The sequence below is a fragment of the Heterodontus francisci genome, chromosome 1 (assembly GCF_036365525.1).
Source record: "Heterodontus francisci isolate sHetFra1 chromosome 1, sHetFra1.hap1, whole genome shotgun sequence".
In the NCBI taxonomy this organism is placed as follows: domain Eukaryota; kingdom Metazoa; phylum Chordata; class Chondrichthyes; order Heterodontiformes; family Heterodontidae; genus Heterodontus; species Heterodontus francisci.
In genome coordinates, this window is record NC_090371.1 from 207258467 (window position 1) to 207270646 (window position 12180).

Below are 12180 nucleotides of genomic sequence, written 5' to 3' on the forward strand. Positions count from 1 at the left end.
TGTGTTACTTAAGATAACACAAAGAACGCATGACGCCTACCAATGTGGATAATTTCACACTGACACATTATACTTCATCTGCCACCCTCTTACCCACAATCACTTAACTTGTCTAAATCCCTTCGCAGCCTTTTTTTACATCCTCCTCACAGCTTATCTTCCCAACTAATTCTGTATTGTCAGCAAACTTGGATATATTTTATTCAGTCCCCTCATCCAAGTCATTGATATAGTTTGTAAATAGCTGAGGCCCATGCACTGATCCTTGTTTTACGACCAGGTGAGAAGGGGTCCAGTGGTTCCCTCTCAGCCTATGCCTGGTTTAACCGTAACATGGTCTACTTTTTTAAAACACCATGTTTTTAGCTCCCCCTCAGTGAATCCTTGTTCACTGCTTTCCAATTGCAAGCCAAATAAATCAAATCAGACAGATTTTCTTAGATTTAAACAAGAAAGGGGGAAGTTTATTCATCTTAAACTCTAATTCGGTTACTGACTATGAATTTCCAACGCGACTACGCTACTATGCACACGCGATAAACACATACACAGATAGAGACAGAAACAGTCGAAGGAATAAAGGGGAAAAGTTTGAGGCAATATCTGGATTGTAGTTACAGTCCTTTGAGTTTAATGTTGAGCCTTTAGTTGCCGCTAAGTCTTGCTGTTCATTGGGGCCCAGTGCATGCTTTAACTTGTTTCGATGTAGGAGTCTTTTCTCTCTTGAGGTTTATGTGTCTTCAGTGGGTCCAGAGGCTTGTGAGAAAGCAAGAGCACGCTCGTCAGGAAAGAGGCTGTCTTGTTCCAGATTCAGTTGCACTCTACAATCTGAATTCAAACTGTCCTGTGTCTAGTTCAAAAAGCCTGGACCAGCTGGTTTGTCATGTGACCAGCTGGTTTAACCACTTATGAGTTTATGGATTCCTAAGCGGTCGGTGGGGGTGGGGGTGGGGGTAGTGCTGTCTCTTACCGCAACAAGATGTGGATCACCATTACCCAGCCCAACCTCTGTTAATTGAATCAGTGAGCAATCCTTTTGTCTCTCCAAGCACTGTCTCTTCGTATGCAAATATCCTGCAACCAAGTGTCTGGTGACCTTTTTTTAAACAAGTCATTTCTTCACTCCAGAAACAGTTTAAAATTAGTGTTCATGTGAAATTAATATGCCTCATTCTTGGCAGGTGGAGGTCTTCATGACACTTGTGACACTCCACCAGTTATTTCAGCAGTTATATTCCATTAAGAAAGAAAGACTCTACAAGAAGGCTGCACCATCTGTGGCTAACAAAGGAAGTTCAGGATGGTATCAGATTGAAAGAAAAGGTGTACGATGCTGCAAAGATTAATGGTAGGCCAGAAGATTGGGAAATTTTTAGAAAGCAGCAAAGAATGACTTAAAAAAATAAAGAGGGAGAAATTAGAGTATGAGAGTAAACTTGCAAGAAATATAAAAACACAGTAAAAGCTTCTACAAGTATATAAAAAGAGCAGCATTGTTCGCTGAGGGGATGAGACTGGGGAGTTAATAATGGGAAACAAGGAAATGGCAAAGGCTTTGAACAAGTATTTTGTATCTGTCTTCACGGTAGAAGACACAAAAAGCATCTCAGGAATAGTAGAAAATCAGGAGGCAAAAGGAAGGGAGGAAATTCACTATAATCAGAGAAAAAGTACCAGGAAAACTAGGTACTCAAGACTGACAAATACCCTGAACCTGATGGCCTGCATCCTAGGGTCTTAAAAGAAATGACTACTGGGATAGTGCATGCATTGGTTGTGATCTTCCAAAATTGCCTAGATTTATTTATTTTTTTCATTTATTTAGAGATACAGCACTGAAACAGGCCCTTCGGCCCACCGAGTCTGTGCCGACCAAAAACCACCCATTTATACTAATCCTACGTTAATCCCATATTCCTACCACATCCCCACAATTCCCCTACCACCTACCTATACTAGGGGCAATTTATAATGGCCAATTTACCTATCAACCTGCAAGTCTTTGGCTGTGGGAGGAAACCGGAGCACCCGGCGAAAACCCACGCGGTCACAGGGAGAACTTGCAAACTCCACACAGGCAGTACCCAGAATCGAACCCGGGTCGCTGGAGCTGTGAGGCTGCAGTGCTAACCACTGCGCCACTGTGCCACCCATTCTGGAAAGATCCCAGCGGATTGAAAAACCACAAATGTAACACTTTTTTTTAATTCATTCATGGGATATGGGTGTTGCTGGCTAGGCCAGCATTTATTGCCCATCCCTAATTGTCCTTGAGAAGGTGGTGGTGAGCTGCCTTCTTGAACCACTGCACTGCATGTGGGGTAGGTACACCCACAGTGCTGTTGGGAAGGGAGTTCCAGGATTTTGACCCAGCGACAGTGAAGGAACAGCGATTATAGTTCCAAGTCAGGATGGTATGTGACTTGGAGGGGAACTTGCAGGTGGTGTTCCCATGCATTTGCTGCCCTTGTCCTTCTAGTTGGTAGAGGGTTTGGAAGGTGCTGTCTAAGGAGCCTTGGTGCATTGCTGCAGTGCATCTTGTAGATGGTACACACTGCTGCCACTGTGCGTCGGTGGTGGAGGGAGTGAATGTTTGTCGATGGGGTGCCAATCAAGCGGGCTGCTTTGGCCTGGATGATGTCGAGCTTCTTGAGTGTTGTTGGAGCTGCAGCCATCCAGGCAAGTGGAGAGTATTCCATCACACTCCTGACTTGTGCCTTGTAGATGGTGGACAGGCTTTGGGGAGTCAGGAGGTGAGTTACTCGCCGCAGGCTTCCTGGCTTCTGACCTGCTCTTGCAGCCACGGTATTTATATGGCTACTCCAGTTCAGTTTCTGGTCAATGGTAGCCCCTAGGATGTTGATAGTGGGGGACTCAGCGATGGTAATGCCATTGAATGTCATGGGGTGATGGTTAGATGGTTGGAGATGGTCATTGCCTGGCACTTGTGTGGCGCGAATGTTCCTTTCCACTTAACAGCCCAAGCCTGGATATTGTCCAGGTCTTGCTGCATTTCTGCACTGACTGCTTTAGTATCTGACGAGTCACGAATGGTGCTGAACATTGTGCAATCATCAGCGAACATCCCCACTTCTGACCTTATGATTGAAGGAAGGTGATTGATGAAGCAGCTGACGATGGTTCAGCCTAGGACACTACCCTGAGGAACACCTGCAGTGATGTCCTGGAGCTGAGATAATTGACCTCCAACAACCACAACGTTCTTCCTTTGTGCTAGGTATGACTCCAGCCAGCGGAGGGTTTTCCCCCTGATTCCCATTGACCTTAGTTTTGCTAGGGTTCCTTGATGCCATACTCGGTCAAATGCTGCCATGAATTTCTATTCCAGAAAGGCGGGAGACCGAAAGCAGACTAACAAGCCTATGGTTTCCTAACATCTATCATTGGGAAAAATGCTGGAATCCATTACTAAGGAAGTAGTAGCAGGACATTTAGAAAATCAGAATGCAGTCATGTAGCAAGCAGGGTAGATAAAGGGGAACCTGTAGATGTAATGTATTTGAATTTCCAAAAGGCATTCAATAAGGTGCCACTTAAAAGGTTGTTACACAAGATAATAGCTCATGCTATTGAGGGTAATATATTAGCATGGATAGAAGATTGGCTAACTAACAAGAAACAGGGAGTCGGGATAAATGGGTCATTTTCAGATTGGCAAACTGTAATTAGTGGAGTGCCACAGGGATCAGTGCTGGGGTCTCAACTATTTACGATCTATATTAATGATTTGGATGAAGGGACAGAGTGAATCGTAGCCAAATTTGCCGACAATACAAAGATAGGTAGGAAAGCAATTTATGAGGAGGACACAGAGTCTGCAAAGGAATATAGATAGGTTAAGTGAGAGGGCAAAAATTTGGCAGCGGGAGTATAATGTGGGAAAGTGTGAACTTGTCCACTTTGGCCAGAAAAATAGAAAACAACATATTACTTAGATGGAGAAAGATTGCAGAACTCTGAGATGCAGAGGGATCTGGATGTCCTTGTACGTGAATCTCAAGTGGCTTCTGCTTGTGCTGCAGCGGAAGCTGAGACATCAGCCATCGGACGCTACATGATGATTGGGTTCGCAAGTTTTCCCATAGAATTGATCACATCCATGCTGGAAAGTATGGGCTTTGAGCTCTGCGCAATGCCCTGTACCAAGGTGGAACTGCTCTTTGATAGCAAGCTGTCTGGCGGTCATGCCAATGCACCAAGCATTTCTGTTTGCATGCCCATCAGCCTTTTCCTATAGGCCGCCCCATCGACGCCCTCATCCGAGTCCTCTGCAGCAGAACTCGTGCAGTCTTGCCCTCCAGGGAGCTGGCACCCACATGATCCTTTACCCCTGGCCTTCACGCCGCTAGTTCCCAGTGACTCATGATGTGCAGTTCCTGCCTCTATGCTACTTGCTGAAGTTTGCACAGTGTCAGTTTCTGAGCTGGTAACTGTGTGATCAAGTGATGGTGTTTCTTCCTCCTCTGTCTCTCCTTCCTCTTGGCCTTCAGTGCCCTGCTCCACTGGTGGGCCAGTTGGGAGTACTTGGGTATCTGAAAGCATACAGACACAATGGTGAGGGCAGGGAGGGAAAGTAAGTTGCATGATTGTACCGTCTGTAGATTGTTAATCATACAAAATGCATAATGAGGGCAAAGTGGGATTTGAGAAGGTGCATTAGGCAGGAAGATAACATGATCCCTGATGGTTTGAGCCATGCCTCTGACCATGGCCTTAGTGACAGTTGCTGCAGTGATCACCATTGCCGTCCCCTGTTTGGGAGTGAGCATGTGCAGCTGTGCCTGGACAGAGTAGATGGAGAGAAACTGTTCCCACTCGTGAAAGGAACAAGAATGTACAGATTTGAAGTATTTGGTAAGAGAAGCAAAAGTGATATGAGGCAAATCTTTTTCACGCAGAGTGGTTAAGGCCTGGAATGCACTGCCTGAGAGAGTGGTGGAGGCAGGTTGAATTGAAGCATTCAAAGGGGAATTAGACTGTTGTATGAAAAGGAATATTGAGTTACGGGGTGAAGGCAGGGGAATGGAACTGAGTGAATTGCTCTTTTAGAGAGTCGGTGCAGACACGATGGGCCAAATGGCCGCCTCCTGCACTGGAACAATTCTGTGATTCTGTGATATGATTTACTGCTGCTCCTATTTCTTGTGTTCTTGTCTTCCTACCAAAATATATCACCTCACACTTCTCTGCATTAAATAGCAACTGCAGTGTGTCCAGCCATTCCACCAACTTATGTCCTTGAAGTCTATCATCCTTGTTACAGTTCACAAAACTTCCAAGTTTTGTGTCATCTGCAAAGTTTGAAATTGTGCACTGCACAACCAAGTCTAAGTCATTAATACAGATCAAGAAAAACAGTGGTCATAGTACTGACCCCTGGGGAACCCCACTGTCTGCCTTTCTCCACTCAGAAAAACAACCATTCACCACTGCTCTCTGTTTCCTGTCACGCAGCCAACTTCTTAGCCATGCTGCTATTGTCCCTTTTATTCCATGGGCTTCAATTTTTTTGACGAGCCCAAACGTTTCAGGTTTATGTCCTTTCGTCAATTGATGAAAGATCACAAACCTTAAACATGAACTCTGTTTCTCTCTCCACAGATGCTGCCAGACTTGCCAAGTATTTCCAGCATTTTCTGTTTTTGTTTCATTTTTCCAGTATTAGCAGAATTTTGCTTTTGCTCCCTTTTTTCTGCTTCATCTTACTTTCTATCACTTTCATCATCCAGGGAACTCTGGCTTTGGTTGCCCTACCTTTCCCCCTCATGGGGATGTATCTAAACCATCTCTATTTTACAAGCAGCCCGTAGTTCGATTACAGTTTTGCCTGCCAATCTTTGATTCGAATTTACCTGGACAAGGTCCATTCTCAACCCATTGAAATTGGCCCCCCTCCAATTAATTATTTTTATTCTAGATTTCTCCTTGTCCTTTTCCATAGCTAATTTAAACCTTCTGATACAATGATCACTGTCCCATAAATGTCCCCCTTCTCACTTGATCCACTTGGCCCACCTCATTCTCCAGAACCAGATCTAGCAATGCCGCTTCCCTTGTTGGGCCAGAAATATACTGCACAAGAAAATTCTCCTGAGCCCACTTCAGAAACTCTTTGCCCTTTCTTCCCTTTACAATATTATTACCCCAATCTATATTAGGATAATTGAAGTCCCCCATTAGTACCACCCTGTAGTTCTTGCACCTCTCTGTGAATTCCCTGCAAATTTGCCACTCTATATCTTTCCCACTAGTTGGTGGCCTATAGGATACACCCAGTAATGTAATGGTACCTCTATTGTTTCTTAATTCTAACCAAATAGATTCTGCCCTTGACCCCTCCAGGACATCCTCTCTCTCCAGCATACTGCCACCCCTCCTCCTTTCTTCCTTCTCTATCTTCCCTGAGCACCTTGTATCCAGGAGCATTCAGTACCCAGTTCTGCCTTTTTTGAGCCAGGTCTCTATTATTGCCACATTATATTCCCATGTGGCTATCTGCATCTGAAGCTCACCAACCTTATTTACCACGTTTCATGTGTTTACATACATGCACTGTAAACATGAATTAGATCTTACTATATTTCCTCTTGGTTTGACCCCACATAAGACCTTAATATTACTCTAGTGCTATCTGTCTCAATCCTTTGTGCACTTTGTTTCTCCTTTCTAATGCTAAATCATGGTTCTGTGACTCAGTCAGCCATGCCCACCACTCCACATCAGCCTTGGTCTTTATACCACTCCACGCCCCACTCAGCCCCTGAGATTATTGGTAAGTGAGTATAAGGGGTGTGGTAATTGGAGCAATGTGTGAGGCTAATGGTGGAGTGGTAGGATATGGCACATGAAGATGCAGTCGCTGATCTTGACCACTCGTGAAGTGTTTAAACTTTTTCCTGCACTGCATCCAGGTCCTTGGGGCTAGACTACTGGCATTGACTGCAATAGCTTGCCTTCTCAGTATGTGTCTGGCAGGCCTCCTGGCCCCCTTGAGGAGGAAGACCTCTCTTCTGCTGCTGACCTCCTTGCACCAAGGCCTCCAGTGCAGCATCTGAGAATCTTGGGTCACCTTCTCTGGCCTGTTATGCCATTCTTGAATTTTCTTGCTGGTCTTCAAGTTTTCTTTACCCAGTTTCAGCCCCTGCTGCAGCCCGACTGCACCTCACCTTTAAGAGGTGCTAGCCTCACGTGAACTTGGGCCTCCTGTTAAAGAGTGCAGCCATTCAGCAGTGCATATAGCGCTGGGCTGCACGCTTCAATCATTATAATTAGCAAGCAGCACAAAGTTTGCCTGCTGCCTGTATCAAGGTCCCCATACTTGATTTTCAGGGGCTATCCAATTTAGCTCCCTTCGACTTTGTGGTCTTAAAGGGCCACAGCTTCATCTTAACAACAGAAAATATGATCTGCATTACTTGCTAAAATGCTCATGTCCTTGGGAAATTATGCATCATCAGGCAATTCATAAAGTTCTGTAAGTAAACAACAATTAAGTGCTTAATGATTTGAAATTGTGTTTATTTGACATTTTAACTTAGTTGCCTTAAAGGGTCATAACCTTTAGAAGAATAATACAGTTAACCCTGAGCAGTGCCACAGGAGATTTGCGAGAATTATCTACATAGCTGCCATTCAATACACTTCCCTCACGCTTAAAATGTCACACTTTGCACGTAAAACAAAACAATCTTTTTTTAAAACAAAGCCAGGCACCTCATCCTGGATTCTTCATGAGTTGAAGCTTTTACTGACCTAACCGATGTGCAAACAACTAAAATTACATGGATTCAGAGAGTCATTCCAGAGTAGCATTGAAGGAAAAGGCCAGACTACCAGCTGAAGTTTGCGACAGTCCTCTGAACTCTCCACGAGCAATGTCAGAAGACATTAGTTAGCATTTGCTGTTTTGATAATTATTTTGGGACCTTTATTTCCAAACTGTTTAATCATCTTGTGCATAATCAGCTTCGAAATTCAGTACTGCCTTGGGTTTTTAACCTCCTTGAATCATTTCAGTGTTGCATGTAGTGTTTATTTCCTTAGAATTTTTCTTGTTGCTTTCCTAAGTCAAGTAATGACATGGATTTGAAAGCAAGTTTGCATTCATCTTGTCATTCTATTGGAAACTTTTATCGCTCTTCAGTGAGGGTTTTAATTCCACTGGAACCACCCCTTCCTCAGCTTAGGCACCCCCCCTATCCCCAACCCCTCCAAACTCCCCGCTTTAAATATATGGGTGGAGACACAAGAGCTGGTAATGTTCTGTGGCATTATTGCCTTGTCAATCTGGCAGAGTTCTATGTCCATTTAAGCAAAGAGGAATCCATAGCCCAGCTTGTTTCAGCCTATAACAAATCGAGTGGAGGCAGGGAGTGTTGTGGAATGCAATTTGGGGAAAATTTAGCATAAGCTTATTCCAGTTTCAAATCATGAACATAACCTTCAGATTTGCAACCAGCTAAGCAAAAGTGTAGCTTCAGTAGGAAAGCAGTTTTAATAGAATACTCTATTTTGGAAGATAACCTAAACTTTGTATGGATTGTTTTGAAATGCAGACGGCCTAGGACCGTTTGTTTAATACCGGTTTTGTGCATAAAATATGAGCACACAGTAAACCAGTCATAAAAGAAGAGAAAGTTGATTGGATTTGTGACCTGTTCCTTGAGAAAAATGAACTTCACCTTTATTTGGATTAATGTGGACTCATAGATACATTGCTGCTGTTTGAACATTCTATATTGAATCGCCATAATCATTGGTCATCCAATTTTATGTCAGTAATGAAGAGGATTTCTGAAATCAGTTTATAGGCCCATAAGTAGCTTTCTGATCAAGCTTCAAAACTTCTTTGAAAAATAGGCAACTATTAATTCAGAAAATTTGGGTATCAATTGGAGCAGTTTAATTGAATGATTTGATTGACATAATTATAAACATATGTATAAATTACATTTAATTGATTTAATAGATCTTTCAATTAATTTGTACTGCAAATGTCGTCTTTGTTTTTCCTTTATCCTCTAGCTGGCCTCTCACTATTTAATTTTTCTTTCTATCTCTTCAGTCTGTATGTTTTGGTAGTGTTTTTCCTTGTCACTTTTTTTTAGTTTTTGTTTTACTTTGTCCTTTAGTTTTATTGCTTTCATTTTTCTCATTTTCTAAGACTAACATCCTTCTGATGTTTTTCTTTGCCTCCGTTGGCCCTTAATTTGCTATCAAAATAATGCAGAGGCTAATGGCACTCACCTTTTATTTATGTGCCAATTCTGCAGCAACATCAGGCAAAGGCAGATGCGAGGTTAAATGCAGAAATCCAAAAGTTGCTCTCTCAGATGTGCCATCTGCCGTAAGCTTTGTAAAAACAGCATTTTGTTTACTGCCTCACCATTGAAATGCATTGAATGGCATGAAGTTGCTGTAATTGCACAGTATATATGCACTAAACTCGTCACAGAAATCCAAGTCTCCTCCATTTCAGTTTCAGTACCCTTTTAATGACATGTTAAATGTTAGTTAATGCTGGACAACTTGTTTGGCTCTGAACATCAAAATGTCCCCGCTGCCCGTTATCAGCTCGCACATACAGCAACTTGGCAAGCAAAATTTTAAAAACTTAAATATGCAAAGGCATGTCTAACAGTAGGTGCTGTTAACTGCCTTGCCACATCAAATTATGTCCATTATCATATTCTCTCTGTGCTGTAGTCAGAAAAAAAAGTGGGGCATGTTCTTTAATCATTTGCTCTCTAAATGCATACTTTACTGTTCTTGCAAGCAAGACTTCTTTCATCTGCTCAACAAGAGGACAACCAAAACTTGATCTGCTTTCCTCGTGCCATAGTGCACATCCTGACCTTCAGTGTTATCCCACACATCGCAAATAATTGTTCACAGCCTCCTGCATCCCAGAAAGAAATAGAGCATAAGTATCCATAAAAGCAAGTTTTTTGTTATTCGTTCATGGGATGTGATCATCACTAGCAAGGCCAGCACTTGTTGCCCATCCCTAATTGCCCTTGAGAAGGTAGTGGTGAGTTGCCTTCGTGAACCGCTGCAGTTCATTAGGTGTAGGTACATCCAGAATGATAGGGAGTGAGTTCCAGGATTTTTGACCCAGCAGCAGTGAAGGAATGACAATATAGCTCCAAATCAGGATGGTGTGTGGTTTGGAGGGAAATTTGCAGGTGGTGGTGTTTCCATGCTTCTGCTACCCTTGTCCTTCTAGGTGGTAGAGATCGTGGGTTTGGAAGATGCTGTTCATTGAGGCTTGCGAGTTGCTGCATTTCATCTTTTAGATGGTACATGCTGCTGCCACTGTGCGACGATGGTGGAGGGAGTGAATATTTAAGTTGGTGAATTGGGTGCCGATCAAGCGGGCTGCTTTGTCTTGGATGGCGTTGAACTTCTTGAGTGTTGTTGGAGCTGCACTTATCCAAGCAAGTGCAGAGTATTCCATCACACTCCTGACTAGTGCCTTGTAGATAGTGGACAGGCTTTGGGGAGTCAGGAGTTGAGTTATTCGCCACAAAATCCCCAGCCTCTGAACTTCTCTTGTAGCCACAGTATTTATATGGCTGGTCCAGTAATGTTTCCGGTCAATGGTAGCCCCCAGGATGTTGATAATGGGGAATTCCGCAATGGTAATGCCGTTGAATGTCACGGAGCAATGGATAGATTCCCTCTTATCGGATCATTGCTTAACACTTTTGTGGCATGAATGGATGTCAAACAGAATGTGTCCCCAGCCCATCTTTAATGCACCCCCTCTCTCTTTCCAACTGCCACCCCCCACCACACATCTGGAATTTATTAAATTTACATGTACAGATTATCACCATCCAATAATGATTTCACTAAATGTGTGTTGTTTTTTCTTTAGAGTTGGAGTGGACCAGAAAGATTACTTGCATTAGATGAATTAATTGACAGCTGCGAACCTACCCAAGTAAAGCACATGATGCAAGTTATAGAACCCCAGTTCCAACGAGATTTCATATCACTCCTCCCAAAAGAGGTAAGGTTCTCTCAAAAAAACATATCTTCTAGATTTGGGTGATTGGGTGATTTTCTTACTGATTACCTAATGCAGCATTGGCAGTTAACACTTCAGGTGTTAATGAGCAATGTTAATCAAAATTGCAAAGTTGTTTTAGTTTCTGAAATGTGATGCTTTAATACACAAATGACAAGAATTCCGTTTAAAAAGCCACTCGAGCTTTTAAAAGTTGAATTGTGAATTGATCCCAGTTGTTTGCAAAGACAGAATAAGTAAAAGTTTATACAATCCTGTTGTATAAGAGTGGAAGTGTCCAGACTTCATTGACCCATCTTGTTTATTTTTGCTTTACTTTTACAACTATCATTTTAGAGAGAAATCTTTCCATTGTAGAAAGGAAATAACTAGTAATTTTCAACTTGTATGTATTGCAGCTGGCGCTGTATGTTCTTTCATTCCTGGATCCCAAGGACCTGCTGCAGGCAGCACAGACCTGCCGCTACTGGAGGATATTGGCTGAAGACAACCTACTTTGGAGGGAAAAATGTAAAGAGGAAGGTAAACATATTGAAAGAAACTTAGTGCAGATATTCACAGCTTTGTAACAACAGCATTTTACTGTGATTGGGTTCTTTAGTACTGGGAAAAAAGCAGAATGAAAGAAGTAATATGCCAATACAAATACAGAATTAGTGCCAATTTTTTTTTATTTTAAAGGCAAACTGTTAATTTATTTGTATTATGAAAACCAATTCTCAAAAGTGAGTGAGTGAAATCTTTCTTTCTCCAGGAATTGACGAACCTGTGTACATCAAAAGAAGAAAAGTGATCAAACCAGGCTTTGCTCACAGCCCTTGGAAAAGCGCCTACATCCGACAGCATAGAATAGATACTAACTGGCGATGTGGAGATCTAAAAACCCCAAAGGTACTGTCTCAGAGAGAATTTAGGACCTGGAATTTTGGGAACTATTTTCTACATATGGTAGCTTGTATAAATGGATTAAAAGATATAGTAAGTATTGATGAAGTATGTGCTAAGTTCTGATACAGGATTCTAAAAGTCATGTGGAAAAAGGTCATCTTTAGTCTTACCCTAAATTAAAAACCGTAGTTTGTGTCAACAGAAAAGGAGAGTTAGAAATTTAAATACTTTTTTCTGCT

At 42.4% G+C, this 12180-nt stretch overlaps 1 protein-coding gene across 6 annotated transcripts in view; it reads left to right on the top strand.

Moving 5' to 3' along the window:
• fbxw7 (F-box and WD repeat domain containing 7) overlaps positions 1-12180 on the top strand; it is a 466837-nt gene that overhangs the window by 428336 nt on the left and 26321 nt on the right. For all 6 annotated transcript variants that reach the window (XM_068041005.1, XM_068041015.1, XM_068041025.1 and 3 more), the window contains 3 exons: positions 10901-11035; positions 11452-11575; positions 11808-11944. In XM_068041005.1, the coding sequence (XP_067897106.1) occupies positions 10901-11035; positions 11452-11575; positions 11808-11944 (396 nt within the window). The remainder of the gene's footprint in view (positions 1-10900; positions 11036-11451; positions 11576-11807; positions 11945-12180) is intronic.